Genomic DNA, 16,078 nt, shown 5'->3' with positions numbered 1-16,078 from the left:
AAATTAAAAAGTACCTTAATACGTACAATAAGTATATAGCTAAGATTTGATATTGGTTAAGTGTTGCTCGTTAATGCAACACATGCTGTGTCTTATGCAACAATGACTAGAAAAGTTTGTTTAGATAAGTTTAAAAAATCTCGTAGCAACTTCGTAGCAAAGTGCTACGAATGTCTACGAACAAAATAATTACGGAAATAAAAAGTAAAAGCATACTATGGGAAAATTAGATACACGGTGAGAGTGCTAAGGTTTAAAGTATAAATATGAATTATTTATGACATTTGTGACTGAAAATATATTAGAACTTTTTATATCAGATTAAGTAAAAGCCAAAGATTCTAGCTTAATTTTTTATTTCATTCACGCAAATTTTCAATTTGGAAGCGGATAAATTGCGTAAATTTTTATACAAGCAGCTGTTTGGTAATTTATAATTAAATACACAGACCAAGTTTATTATATTAGATCAATTTAGGCAAATACCTATTTAGTGGGATTGCTAAGAAAATCAAAGACAGTATTTTTAAGAACCATAATAAATATTAAATTGAATTAATGCAACTATAAATAATTAAATTAAAACCGGTCGACTCATATTCTGACATTCTTGATAATGCCATTGTTTCAAATATTATGTAGGCCATGTTTATGTGTCTCAAATGTCGTAAAAGCTTAACATGTGGAAGCGTCATAATGACGCTGTGTCGAACAATACATGCCCTCGACACGAAAGCGGCTTTGTAAGACTTCACGAATATTTTATTATAAGCCCTACTTCTTAAGACAGTGAGGGATGCACGGAAACTTTGAGAGTTATGATTTCGAAATTCATTACCATCGCTTGATGAGGATTTTCAAAGTAATCTTGAATTTTGTAATGAGCTGATGAACTTTGTACCAAAATAGAATGGTTAATTTTAAGAAAAGTTAAAAGGAGTAACGTGTAATAGCATCTTCTAAAGAAAGTAATTAGTACCTGTGGATGCACTCGTGGGCAGCAAGGATGATGCTGTTTTGGTTTATTCGCAGGCAACTGAAGAGTTTCTCTGCTTGTCCGCCATCGCAATTGCGCACGTTGATATCGATACACCCTGCATAAATATTAATTATACGATAGATACACAGATAAAGACAGCTTAGTAAAATGAAAAATAGATCACAAAAGAAAGGAAGAACAATATCATTTACAGACTACTGAAATAACTTTTATTGTGACTATTTATAAAGAATATCCTAGCCATTCGAAGAACATCGTCGTTCATCGGCATTTGCATTGTTAATACCGGGCATTAGTATAAATATTGTAGTTCTAGGAAAGGAAATAATACTGGCAGTAATTTACGGACTTGAGAGAGCATTTGCGATACATCTGAAATAGATTGCGAATAAGGAAGTGATATTAAAATGATTAATGTGCATGCAGTTCTATATTTGCAAGAGTTGCTCAATTGTGTGTGGTAATGTGTTTTTTGGTTATTATTTGGTTGCAACTTGTAATGTGGGCTTTTATGGGCGTTTGTCCCCCTTGTAAATTTCAACCAGCCTAGTTTTTGACACTATGTTCAGCAGTGGACTTCCAACCGGCCTATCTGGTGATGTCATTGGCCATATATATCTCGGTTCATTTATGTTCATATATGTTCTTTTGTCAGCAAGCATATTATCAATAACCCTATCATTGCAAATATAACTTATGTGATGATTTCATAATTGAATACTTTTCCATAACCAATTCTTACTAACCTGATCTTCTTCGCCATTCTTCTTTTAAATCGCCTCCACAGATGTGCAACGTATTTGACAATTTCAGCGTAGCATGTAGCAGGTTCACTGTTGTTGGTTGATGACGCAAGCGTTGATGTTGACGTGAATCGGGCACGTTCGGCCCTCATTCGTTCCATCTCGCGTTTTTTCGTCTCACTGAACTGTGTCGCTATTACGACTAGGCAGAGGTTGATCATGAAAAACGATCCGATCTATAAGACAAATATGTGTTTATGAGATAATGGGATCGTTATACCGAGGTTGACTGATCGTTCCAGTTTTTGTCAAACTAATGTTATTGTTATGGTCGTAACGTTTCTGTTATTCTTTCATTTTTTGGGAGAATTTTATTGTCATTCTGGTTTATGACCGTTTTCATTCATATTTGATTGGGCATGCAGACAAAAACTGGCCATGGCTATCTATATTTATGAGCAATAGAAAAGCAAATGAGTTTATAAATTAAAGTTACCAACCACAATCAGCAATACGAAGTAAATCCAATCCCAAAAACTATGCGCGTCTTGCACATAATACATAATGTCTGTCCAGCCTTCAAGTGAAATCACCTACAAAAAGAGAAAAACACAATCATTTTACCGTTTGCTCCAATAAAACCGTAGTAAAACATTTTCCAAACAGGTTGTCTTACCAAGAAAATAGCGACCCAGGCGAGACCAATGTTGTCGAACGAAATTGTCCCCTGAAAGGGGTTATTTCCTCTTTGAGTACAGTTAGTGTAATACTGATTCCAATTGACACACGACGTATTTGTGGGTCGATTGTACGAGAAAGGCTTGGCAGTCTCGTTACACACGAGAGCTCCGTATCTATATGGAGGGAAGTTGCCACATGTGTGCATGCCATTGTCTTCGGGTGTCGTGCAAATGTAGTCCAATTCCTTTGAGAACTCGTAGTAGAATGATATACTGCAAAACGAATAAATATTTTTGAATGTATTCTTGTGTTTGTTGTTCATTTACATTTTTACACATTGAACCGATTTTGAATGTGTGTTATATGTTTAGTTTGGGGTTGATTTGAATGTATTTGATTGAAATATCTATATGAAAACAAAAATGAGAGTTGTTAGTTGATCATCTAAATGCAAATGGCTTCTAACTGGGTTAGTAAATTGAAAATACTTTGGAATATTCTTATTTCCAAATAATTTGTAAAACCATTTATATGGTTTTATAAGAATTAACAACTACTTTCTAAATTCTTTGTAATCGGACATTCAAAAACTGGTTTGCAGGTATTAGTATATTAAAAACAGGTAACACTGATATTGAATTATCTACTTCTAATATCCATGCAGATGGAGAAACATTGACTATTAGATACAACGAACATACGATGCATGCAGACACCATGCGAGTACGGAAGCGTAGAAAGGAGTTAAGGATCAATAGCAATCCCAATTAATAGTAATGGTTGCGGTAGTAAAGACGGCTGGGGAAAGTCTGGCGAGTATCGGCGGGGCAGATTAACGTCAGTAGCCTTTGGGTCATTATGGTTTAACGACAGAAGGTACATAGAAACACGAGCAATGGCCGTAACCCACATCATTTGGCGCCCGGTCGTTACGGGGTTTGTTCTTGATGATAGCTATAAGGCTTTTATTGTGGTCGCCAACTTTCCAGTATAATGTATCGTGGATACTTCTAAACTTTTATCTGTTTAACGACCCAACGTGCAAAGCTTTTCCACACTGCATGTCTTATGCGTTTGGGAATAACAGTTTATAGTTATTTTGTTGTAAAATATCAGTAAATACAAATGATGTAATGACTTAGGCGATTAAATAATAGTTAAAAAAAGCTGAACAGGTTATAATCATTTAAAATATTGAATATTTTGTTATTAAATGAAACGTGAAATAATGTAAAGTTGATGTGTAAGTTAGTAGTTTGTATTTCACTTGTAGACGAAGAAGTGGCTTTAAAATATTTTGATAGTTTTCGTAAAAGATTCAGAATGTATTTACATGTAAAATTAAGTACTGTCCTTAAACAATTTTGCGAAATCATAAATAAAGGAAACAGAGTTATGTATGTTTCAGAGAAATTGATAGAACTACCCATTAAATTGGATCAGAAATAAATCGGCAGTTTACAATAGATTTGCAAATGATGTGTGATATTATTTAAATAACGACAAGTATGAGAGACCTAATGTCTCATCGAAACTGCCAATTCGTGAAGGGGAAGCAAATACGATAGCACATCTGGACGGCAGATGTGTGAAGGTACACGATACAACAGTTCGCAATGTTCTTAATAGAAACACATTAATTTTGATCGCAAATCCTTACGAGTTCACTCTGACGCGCACTCTGTACCAATCGGACAGGTCTCTGGAACATAAATGAGGTACGGTGACGGGTGTTATGTACCTAAGTTTACTTCTACACGTCTGTAAGGTTATAGTTCCCAACAATGTGCTCTCATACACGAGAATTTAATTAAACGTCATCTTGCTAAAATAATATCGTTTTACATGAAACCACATTGTTCGTTGAATCTTGGTTGTAACTATTTGTACTAAATCTAGATGTTTTGTTAAGTATTCACTATGAACGGCTATTATTGGTTCATGTCTGCTACGGTTATTTCTACATTGTACTATGTCTGGGTTGGTATGTTTAGAACCACTAAATGTAGCGATTATGTAATTGTTATACATAAGTATGAATGGAATACCGAGAGTGGAGAGATATTGACATGTATTACTACATTGTCGAATGGTTCGGTCTGTTAGTGTATTCAGTTACATTTTACTTATGTGAGTGTTGACAGAATGCAATATTTAAGTGTGTTGTAAGTAATTCGGTTGTAAGCTGAATTTCTCAACATGCGCGTTAGTTATAATGTTAGTAACAATGAAAAAACAATATGCAATGACAAAATACAAAACGTCAAAATGATATACAGAGCAGCGATGGATGTGCTCGCCGAGGATGTAAGCATTAAATATTGCATGCAGTCAACATTAGCAATGGGACGTGCCGCTAAGACGAGCGCTCTCGAGCAAATGGAACAAATGAAAAAGTCATTTCAACTGCAATTTCATCCACAAAGTTCAAACATTGCCACTCAATATGCTGAGTCAAATTACAAATTCGGGTATTTAAAAATTCAATACAAATAAACGGTTACTGTTAAGAGCTTATATCAAAGGTAAAGTACCAGGTTGACAGTAGGAGATTGGAGTTACAACTGGTCTCATTACTGCACCTTGGTTGTTAGAGTAAATGAGAGATACTTACTTGGGTCGTATTACATTCGGTGGTGGGACGAATTCGCAGCGTTGTCTTAGAATTCCTTCCCACAGTTGTACACCCACGATACCGAATATGAAGAATACGAAGAAACACAACAGCAAAACGTTTCCTAACATAGGCAATGTGTCCAGTAGAAGCATCACCAAGATACGCATACCTGTGAAAAAAGAAATAGTATTAAGAAAAAAGAAACTGCTCTAGGTGAAGTACAATTTTGGGCTAATAATAAGGGATTTTATTGTTTTCGTATAGAATCAAATAATAAACTAGTGGTTTTAGTTTGATTAAAGTCTTATCAAGATTCTGAAATGAATGAAACTATCAACTAGACGGTATTTTTACAGTAGTGTCTGGAAAAATAAATTCTCATTTCAGTAGTCATTTTCTGCGCGCACTAATTTGATCTAGGAACCGCTGAAATGCAGTTTTGCATGAATAGACAGATGGACTTCTATTAATTGGTTCCACAATTCGGACTCGCTCTAAAGAGGATTACCTAGTGCTCCACAGGACGATTTGTTATTTCTGAACTAAATGTTACATGCTTTGTATATTCAACAAACATGTTGATAAACACGTTAGGTGATGCTCGCGTGTCGAATTAGGATGCAAATCAAAATGTATGTTTCAATTTAACGGAATAAAAAGGCACGTGGGAGCAATAAATTGTGCGAGGGCAAATTAGTGCCGATGTATGTGTAACCGCGGGCGCGTGTGGCTCGATTTAATTTGCGGCAGAATTGCATTGTCCCAGTTGTTTGCGAGCCCCAGATGGGGTTTTGTGCGAAACTTTAGCTAGAGCCCGTCTTTTGTTTGAATGTTCAATGCTAACCGTTTGGAAGTCACGACCGTCCGCGCTGCTGCCGTGATTTATTATTGAATTTCAATGTTGTTTCTGAATGCAATGTTACTTTTGACTGTGTCTACCGTAAATCCTGGTTATCCAACTTGTGTTTACCTCTAACAATATGCAAATACAAACAAAGCTTTGTGTTGTTTCATATTGCACATAGGTACATATACGCTATACGCTAAAGACGAACACAGAGCTCAGTGATATTTTGTGTTCATCTTTACTATTTGTGAGTAAAATCACACGAGTTGTGAATAAACTCAAAAGACGAACGACGAAATTAAAATTTATTCTTTCAAGCATAATAAATAGAAAGTAAACTTCTGCTATAGTTAAAAAGCTATAATTAATAGTTACTATAATATTAAACGAAAGTAGTAACATAATAATCCCGACCTATCTCACTTATTAAGGCTTCTTCGCCTAATTTAGATAAAATCAACAAGTAATGTATATATCAAGATAAGGAAGGGAAACAGGTACGTGAGGAGTAGATTAAGGAGTACCCTTGCTAAGAAAATTTCCGTCTTGTAAACGTGAAGGGTCTGGTATAATTAAAGCTTGATTAATGTCTGTGGGTAGTTTAGGGTCATCCTGTGCGACAAACGCGATAGTCATCATTATTTGGGTCATTATTAAAAGCAACTGTTGAATGAAACACGTTTTCTCAAAGTGAAAATTCTATCTAATTTGTATGCACTAACACGTTCAACACTACTTACTTCTAAATTAATTCTGGATTTTGAAATTTTCGCAGCACGTTGGTTAAGCATAGCTATTTAAATACATATTATGTAACCGCAGAACAACCCTTTCCATGTACGCACGAACGAGACTTCATATAACTGTAATTGAAACAGTCGTACCTACTTTGTTTAAATTTTAGCTTTGCTTTTATTTTCTCGCGTCCTGTCTTTTGCCACAGCTTCGTCAAATACACGTCTCTTTGTTCGACATACAGATGACTGAACGTTTGAAAAACTTACAGCCATTTCGTATTTGCCCATTTTTACGAAAATAGCAAAGCTATTATGTTTCATTTCTGCTTCAAAATCCATGTTCTATGGACATGAATGTTGTTAAATTCAGAATCCCAATTCAATTCTGCAATCGTAAATAATGCTGTGTTTCCATATTTGCTCTTTGGACTACATTTTCCATTTTTCCGATATTACCATTGGATTTTGTGACAAATTCTAACAAGTGGCAATCGTCGAATCCAACTAAGCAGGTACAAGAGCTGCCCGCTCTTGTCCCGAATACTCAAGTGTCTTAAGGCAAAAGTATTGTACTCAGAAATGACAGGCGGGCGTTATTTCATTACCTATGGCAGTGAAAGGTGGTTGTTTATTATAAGGAGAAGGTCACAGTGTCCCAAATATTAACTGACCGTATTCGGAGGATCCCTGCGTAATCGAATAAGGAATTACGAGATTTGAAGACGTCATAGATGGTGCTAGTAGTAAAATATTGCAAGAAAAAATCTTTATGTTGCCGTGGGCCGTAAGCGTAGTTTGTTGTTAATAAAGAATGGTTTACGGGACTGAAATCTTGTGCGAATAGTAGTGTGGGCAGCCCCTTTACGTAAGGTTAATCAGCGATCTAGTAAAAACATACTAATGTGCTACGTTATCTCACGTAGATAAGTATATTGAAGTATTGATGATGTTAAAACGGGTAACTAAATTAAGAAATTTTGAGATTGAGTTGAGTCAAATATCCATTTTCAAACCTTAATAATTTAAGTATGTACTCGTATTTTTAGTTCGCTGCTAAAATAGTTTACGAACGTGATTGTATCTTACAGTATTAGAAACCTTTTTTGAGCTATCGCAATCTATCACGTTGCTATCCTCGATTTTCAATTCTGTTCATATTTTCGAGGGTAAGATAATCTGTAGCAGACGCAGTGGCTTGCTGAGCCCGTCTCACTTGTTGCGCGGATCGATTGCCGCCCACGCTCGCTCCTGATTCTGTTCTGACTCGGGTTAATTTCTATAAGTACCTACCCACAGAATATAGACTTCTTTTGTGTGATAGCTTTGTACGCTGGGATTTCATTAGACTAAGTATAGCGCATATTTGACTGCCTCGGAAATATTATAAAAGCTTTTGTCAGACCACACGTTTTATCATATCTTAATCTACCAATTTACCTGAATTTCTTCAACTAGTTCTATTTTAAGGATGAATGTGAATACATTCGTGAGTTTTTCATTATATTTTGTGGTCTAATTCAAAATCTATACACGTACGGTATAATATGAAATAAACAAATAAACCAAAGAAATCGCGTCGCGTATCAGGAATGCAAACAGAGCGAGGCGGCCATATTTAATTTTGAAGTTTTATCAAACGAGGTATGTTGAGCTTAATGTTTACCCCAAAGTTATTATTCAAGTTAATATCAGGAGTGAAGTATCACGAGATTTTCAACACTAACTTATTATGCAAATATATTATCGTCACAAACATACGAGTACATACAGAGTTACCTACCGTCCTTTACGTGACATTATTCCCAGGACCCTAATAAAATGGTCTAATATTTCGTTGGTATATATTTTGTTTGATGCCTAAATAAACCTACTCCTAGTGAAAAGGGCCCAGTCCTATAAATAAATACGTAATAAATTACCTGCACGTAACAAAGCCGGTAGTGCGGGTCACCAAAGTAAAAGGGTTCTCGTTTTAAGAGCTCTCCTCAGTTTAGCACCGAGGTTTACAGCAAGAAAGCTCTTGTTAATAGCAATAAAAAGCACTTCAATTCTTTCAAACTGTTCCTTTTGTAATTTTCTTTTAACAATTTAGTGTAACTACGCGGGGGTAAAGGTTGGTGGCTATTACGGGGAAATATTACTCGAATTCTGCCGCCATTATGCCCCCTGTATACGAAAAGGCTCATGGTGTACATATTTAACGCTTACCGCTTCATTCGCTTAGAAAAGGTCTAATAGTAGCCTGTGTTATAATCTATTAATAAAACCTGAAGTGTATCCAATTCGACCACAGCAAAAAGCTATTTTAGTATTTACTAAAACATAATGTCATTATTTAACTTAACTGAGAATCTAATTCGCTAGTTTACGGCGCATTGTATAGTTACTTTAATCTATTGTAAAACACGCGTAGCTGAGTCAGTTTTCGTAAATGTAATCGAAAATATTCCTTGATCACAACGTTATCCGCCGTACTCAGAGTAGTTAAGGAATAGTTTAAGTAATCATTAATGTCTCTGAGTACGGCAGTATAAGAGTTTCCTCTGAATTACTGTCCTTCTTGCCAATAAGGGTTAAGTTAAAGTCAACCGCCACATTTACCAAAAATGTAAATAAAAATCGAAACAATAAAATTGCTCAATTACTCCGAATTAGAACGCTCAAAAAATGTTACAACATCAAATAAAAAGCACATTTTTGCAAACGTAATGGTTTCGTAAAATATTCTATTTAATAGCATGAATTATTGCGTCCATCCAGTAGGATTATGTGGTAGAGACTATTTGTTCAACATTCAAAAGAGGAATATTGAATTAGGGTTGCTTTGATAAAAGAGAATTCTTTGATGGTATACCGTAATGTAATTAAACGCGTGGTTGTTGTGGTTGTCTTACAGTTATATGAATAAAATAAAGCGTTACGGCTGCTTTGCTAGTCGGTAGCTGTACATTTGTAGAAGCGTTACTAAAGAGCAGATTAGTTTTCTAGGACAGTTTTTATTTAAAAATTCTAGTAGGTTAAAATAGTAATCCTTCAGATATCTGTACCTAATTTATGGTTAGAGATGGTGAGACATGTACCTATGTATTGCATGTCCTAGCGACTGCAAAGTTAGTGAAAATTCGAATAGAAATATTGCACGCTTATTATTTTGGAAATACTTTAAGAGGTAAATTAATAAAATGCATTGTTTTAACTTTCAAGAAAAAGTAACTTTACTTAATATTTATAATGTGTGGTAGATTATAAAATAATGATTAGGTAGGTAGGCTTAATCATATTTTTTACTGAACAAATTGACAAGAGATAATAAATGTTAGAACCTACTTATATCAAAAGATATGTCATACGCATCGAATCTTCTGAATGATATATTAGAGATGACAAGACAGAAATTTTCATATTTTATTAGGAAATGAGAAGATATTGCCAATAGCATCATAATGGAAATAGGTATTTAGTGTGGAAATCGAAACCGCGAAACACTGCCTAACTGCTACGCCGTAGCAGACGGTTACCTAGCCACGCACTGTGTCACCATAGATAGAAAAGTTATGTTAAAAAATATTTTTTAATTTAAAAGCTACTTACTTGGTATCCTGTTGATGGCTCGTAATGGTCTTAGAACTCGAATCGTCCTGATTGCTGATAGATTTATGTTTTCCACGTTTAAAGCATATTCCAGTGCGCTGCAAAAATATAAAAATATATCATAAATCATCTCACCTGTGACATAAACCTATGCCTATACGACTCACAACATAATTTATCATACTAATATTATAAATATTTTGTTTAGATATTTGTCTGACAATCACGCTGAAACTATGATACGGGTATAAGTTGACTTGGGTGATAGAAGATACTTTTTACCACCTGGGCACGCGGGCGAAGCCGCTGGCAGAAATTATTTTGTAATAATTTTTCAAAGAATACGGCATAATTACTGTAATCATTACTTTGATGATTATGATTATAATAAAGTTAATTTGGTTTGTTTCATTACTTACCCAGCCATAACAATGAAAAAGTCCAGCCTGTTCCACGAATCCGCTAAATAAGTTCCGTGACCGTAAACGCCCATCGCCACCATTTTGATTGACATTTCCAACGTGAAAAACGCAAATATTATATCGTCGAAAACCTGCAACAGACATTTTTATTAAAATGTTTGTTAAAATGCGAGATTTTACAAATAAAAAAAGATTAAGAATTCCAATTAAGCAAGCTAATAAATTCGTTGGCGCGTAAATAAAAAATAAAACAAAAGAAAATCACTTCAACAAGCTTCCACCATTTTTTTCTCGGTGGCCAGTGTTCTCTCTCTTTTTTTTTAATTCCACAGAGTGCACGCGTTAGGACCGAAATTGTTTTTGATTAAAAAGTTTGTATTATTTTCAGATCTTTTTTTATTGTTCGATTTTTCTAGAATGTTAACGGTCTATTTGTTATTTTGTGTGAATAGCTTACCTGTAGTATTTTGCATCTATTCGTTACACACTGATCGTCGACGCATGGCTGGTACATGCCTAATGTTACGCAGTTCAGCAGGATTACCAGCATCGATATCCTTTCGAACCACGTGCAATGGTAGTTAAGGAAATTATTTGTTGTATGTATACGCTAATACGTAAATAGTATGAAAAAATATATAAAAAAAGTATCATGATCAAATTTTTTTATATTCGAAAGTGTTCTTTAAAACATAAGCGAAACCACAGCTCCAATTTGTTATTAATTAATAAAATAAACATTGTACGTACAAACGACAGAAAGCCGAGTATTTAATCAACAGAAAATATTTGATTTAATAATGTTCGTTAAGAGAACTAGAATGTCAAAGAGAAATCTTCGAGTTTAAATTAATCGTCGATGGGTCCAGTCCCTTGATAGATTTCAGAGCCACTCCTAATGATCGTTATCATTTTAATTGATTTAAGCTTTGCTTTGACAACTGTCGGTAAATAGACAAACGAATCAAATATATTAAATAACATAACAAAAAATCTCAAGAGTGTTACACTGATAATTTCTTTAATAACATGTTTACACACATTTTAATTATCCTAAAACAAACATAAAACACAATAAAATAAAAAAGGCAACATCATAAAACCTTGTTTGAAACATACGCCGCATAAAGTTAATTTCAGTACCAACGAACGGATCACATTTGAATGGCGGCCAACAATGAAACAGTGGTAAAAATTCTTTATACGTTATATTACTCGTAGTGGGAGCGTGGTCAGCTTTGCGGTAAGTCAACCTTGACTTTTTTGACTAGGCACAAATTCAGTGGTATGTAACAAAGCTGTTTTGCGGTCGGACATTATTCCGTGTGTTGTGGCTTCGGTCGGATTAGTTCTGGCGTTCTGTCAGAGCGATTTGAAAGTGTTCGTTTGAGCTCGCTTTATGTACTCTGTGGTCAACATCAGCGTTTAGTTTTAACGTTATCAAGTATAGTGCTTTAAAATTAGGTTTATTAGCTTTGTAGCCGTGTTTACTACGATTTGCCTTTGTTATGAATAACATTACTGCGTAATGAAAGTCATTCGTTCGGGAAATATATGTCATCGTGGTTTTAGGGTCTCATTTCGTATTTAGTATCCATCACATTTGATCAGAATGACTTCATTATTAGCATCGTAAAATGTGAACAGCAATAAAGTCGAAAATTGGGCTGTTATTTGGCTGTTCATATCATGGGGATTTCATGTAAAATATACAACCTTTTACCTATATCAACTACATCGTCTATTCCGGATAAGACTTCGAGCATAAATCGAGCGAAACAATCACCTCCAGTTACTATTACACTGATTAGAATTGTAATATAAGCTTTGTTAAGCATTGCTTATCTCTCTAAGAGAAATCTCAGTAACTATAGAGGCTTCCAAATAGTGCTGTTCATTATTTCGGACGAGTTGGTCCGCTTGCGTTAATTACAGGATACAGAAACTCGGTTTCGGTTTTCCGTGTTTGTGGGCAGTAACAATTTCATCGGTTAGTGATACTGTGTTGTTCCATACAAAATATTTAACACACCTAATTGATACGTGTTGTGTCTAATGCTTATTTGATATTCATTATTTTTTCTACAACAAATTATATTAAGCTTAAGTAGTGAAAGAAAAACAATTCATGACTTGTTTTCATTCGTAAGATGGTATATATTCTACCCGAAAGATCTTAATAGAACGAGTAAGAATCTGCCGCAACGCCAGGAAGCGCGAACCACCGTGACTCGCGTTTTCCATTATGTTCCCCATCTGTTTGTTAAAAGGCCTTAACAATGGTATGCCCTGAGCAAAGGGATTACGTCAATGTAGCAGCTTCATAAATCAGCTCTCGCTAATTTGTTTATCATTGTTATGTTTGTGGGCCAGATTTTATTGCACTTAAAACAAAATAGCGTTTGAACATCTTAAACAAGATGTACCGTAAAGTTAATGGGTCCTTAGAAGCGCAAATAAGGCGAAAATTCCTTCGGTTCCACCCGAATGCTCACAGATTATTCTGTATCTTATTTTCTTCGAAGAAGCTACTAACATAATAGTCTATTACCCATTAGGAAGAAATATATCGTTGATAATAGCCGTAATCACGAAGTACCGTTAGACTGATGGCATCCTGTGACATAAAGTTCCGCAGAGCAATTTGTTGTGACACAATACCTATTTCTAAGAGCAACATTAATTAGGATTAAAACTCTTCGATAATAAAGTTATGAAGCGCTAGATTGGATCGTGGAGATTAATATTGCTGAACAGAATCACGAAATTGAAGTGTTTAAAAGAGCTTAGAGTTGGACCTTGAATATCCGAAATAATTTTAAACTAATAACGTTTTTGAATAGCCTATTTAGATTTGGATGGAACAAATACTGGCCTAATCCACTAATACCGTTTTGTCTCGTCGAGGTTTCATATTTTCGCAGTTAATTAGTTTACGGTTGTATCCTAGATTAGCGCGGGCTGTTGTTAGATGTACAAAAGGCGTGTGTCTTATTACATAACACAGTGTAGAGAATGGCCCTAATTTTATTTCGACTAAACTCGCAAAGCCTTTAAGTATTAAGAGGCTTACACAGTTCTAACATTTACTTCACCACGTGTTGTTTTATGTTCACTTAAGATCTAAGTTGATATAGGATAAAGCAAAGGGAATGTTTTTGTGAGTTTTCTGAGAACTTTTCTAAAATAAGTAACAAAAATATGTTTTTCTTGGAATTTTCTCCCTTGATCCGCCTCGAGTGCTACTCAAACTGTTTATTTTATTATTCATTTAAAAATATTTATCTTTCATATTTATATTGACTTTGTGAGTTTGAGATTATTTAAACGTAGATATTTGTTCGAAAACATAGGAAACTTGGTCAAATATAATACTGCTATCAAATAGCAATTACTGAGAGATATTGTTTTAAAATAAATCTTTTATCTTTTAAGAAAATTTCCTCTTAAATAACACACTATTGAATGCATTTAATGGCTCACTTATACGAAAAGTTTGACTGCATGTCCAGTTAACGAGAGCTCTGCGTGTCCACTTTTATGTTGGTGAGATAGTTCTAGAGGTGAGGTAAGGCTGGTCGTTCAGCAAGCATGGCATTGAGTCAGCTCGGCTCCAGTCGACCGTAAAACTGTCGTTAAATATGTGGAATCTCGGTGCCTACATGAAGTGACGTTATACTCGGTATTCCATGACGTCGCTCCGTCACTGCTCAAATCGTACTTTTTATGTTTTCCTGATAATATATGGGATTGTGTGTTAGATACACGTGCATTGTATCTATATTGTTAGGTAATGTTAATTTATGTTACATTGAAAACATAGAATACCGTTATCTTTTTTATTATTTTTTTTATGGAACAAGCCGGCAATCGAGCAGACGTATTACCTGATGGTAAGCAATCGCCGCCGCCCATGGACACTTGAAACACCAGAGGCGTTACAAGTGCGTTGCCGGCTTTTTGGGAGTTAGGAATTTAAGGGTTGTTGTTCGGGAATCGGGGATGGGGAAGATTGGGAAGGGGGGAATTGGGCCTCCGGTAACCTCACTCACACAACGAAACACAACGCAAGCGTTGTTTCACGTCGGTTTTCTGTGAGGCCGTGGTATCACTCCGGTCGAGCCGGCCCATTCGTGCCGAAGCATGGCTCTCCCACACTTACGTTATCTTTTTTGTGGAAAAACATAGTCAAATTAACCAATTTGAATGAAATAAAACACCTTACTTTCTAATTATGACGTATTAAATTCACGTTTGAAGTCATAAATATAATTTAATTGTATGTAAAACTTCTCATAAAGGAACAATGAAATGAAAAACTAAAAATCCATTTAGTTCTTCATGTCCAACAAAAAATTGGAAAGGCAAGGGAAATAAATAATCCAACTTTTCAACTCAAATACATCTGTAGTGTAAAACGGAGTATTTGTCATCTCGGTATTACGTCGTCGACATTTTTTTCCCTCCTTTTTGTCGTCAACAGCCGCTCAAGTGGCGCGGTGGTCTCTACTACGTAGCGACTTATGTATCCCTGGTACTTTCGGTGGGCTTGGCGTTTTAAAATGGATTTCGAGATTTTATTTATGCTTCATAAGGACATGGGATAAAAAATATGTATATTTTTGGCTTGGCCTTTTTTATTTGTTTTAAGGGGGTAAAATTTTGTAATGGCTTTTTCCCGCCTTGGGCGGGCGAGAGGAAGTTTCAGCCTCTTAGTCTAAAAAGCACCCTCTTTCTACTCCTGCTCTTTAAAGCTCCGGTAAACCCGCTAGTAGTCCACAGTTCTGATTTTGCTTAGCCTGAAAAATGATCTAATCCAAAAATCAAAACAGTTTACTTGCCGAACTATATCTCGATTTTGTTGAGCATTGAGTTACTGCGCTCTAGAGGAAAACAAATAAACAGAACAGTCCAAAATCCGTTATAGCCAGTCTGCAATGCTATTCAAACAACAACAAAGTATTCAAACTACCTCCATCAACCGAAACTACTTACTTTCTGCTTAAGAAGCAGTATCAAACTAAATTAAGGAGTGGGATTAAGCGCATCAAACAGGAACCGGGAACTCAAACGCAACTATAAACTGCAGTCAAGCTCAATAAGAGACGACGGTCAATAAATCCAACTGTGGAGTTCGTCATTACTGAAGGAAGTTTATGTCACGCCTTGTGGAAGTGTGCGCGGAGCGTGGCGAGCGCGACACACTGGCATAGTAGCATATGACTTAACGTGCGGCGCTATTACGAAAGCTATTATTGTGGATTATGCGCGCTTGCGTCAATTACGACGAAGTATTAGAGCATTAATTTCGAAAAGAAAAGTGCTTAAATAAAGCTTCATGGATTGGGCGGATTCCTTTTGTGACCATCTATACGACAATTACTTATAATTTCCAAGAGTTTTAATATAGTTTGCAATCACAACCTCATTAATCAAATAA

At 35.4% G+C, this 16,078-nt stretch overlaps 1 protein-coding gene across 9 annotated transcripts in view; it reads right to left on the bottom strand.

Annotated features, from left to right (window-relative positions):
* LOC118264018 (voltage-dependent T-type calcium channel subunit alpha-1G) overlaps window positions 1-16,078 on the bottom strand; it is a 125,721-nt gene that overhangs the window by 20,419 nt on the left and 89,224 nt on the right. For 7 of the 9 annotated variants that reach the window (XM_050704803.1, XM_050704797.1, XM_050704799.1 and 4 more), the window contains exons 4-12: window positions 11,096-11,208; window positions 10,636-10,769; window positions 10,217-10,314; window positions 5,039-5,210; window positions 4,085-4,126; window positions 2,420-2,696; window positions 2,244-2,336; window positions 1,747-1,979; window positions 980-1,094 (exon numbers count right to left, since the gene is read on the bottom strand). In XM_050704803.1, coding sequence (XP_050560760.1) covers window positions 980-1,094; window positions 1,747-1,979; window positions 2,244-2,336; window positions 2,420-2,696; window positions 4,085-4,126; window positions 5,039-5,210; window positions 10,217-10,314; window positions 10,636-10,769; window positions 11,096-11,208 — 1,277 coding nt within the window. The remainder of the gene's footprint in view (window positions 1-979; window positions 1,095-1,746; window positions 1,980-2,243; window positions 2,337-2,419; window positions 2,697-4,084; window positions 4,127-5,038; window positions 5,211-10,216; window positions 10,315-10,635; window positions 10,770-11,095; window positions 11,209-16,078) is intronic. The other 2 variants (XM_050704802.1, XM_050704805.1) reach the window with 1 other exon arrangement.

Source organism: Spodoptera frugiperda, chromosome 26 (assembly GCF_023101765.2).
Source record: "Spodoptera frugiperda isolate SF20-4 chromosome 26, AGI-APGP_CSIRO_Sfru_2.0, whole genome shotgun sequence".
Lineage (NCBI taxonomy): Eukaryota > Metazoa > Arthropoda > Insecta > Lepidoptera > Noctuidae > Spodoptera > Spodoptera frugiperda.
Note: the sequence above shows the minus strand (reverse complement) of the source record. Positions and strands in the feature narration are given on the sequence as shown.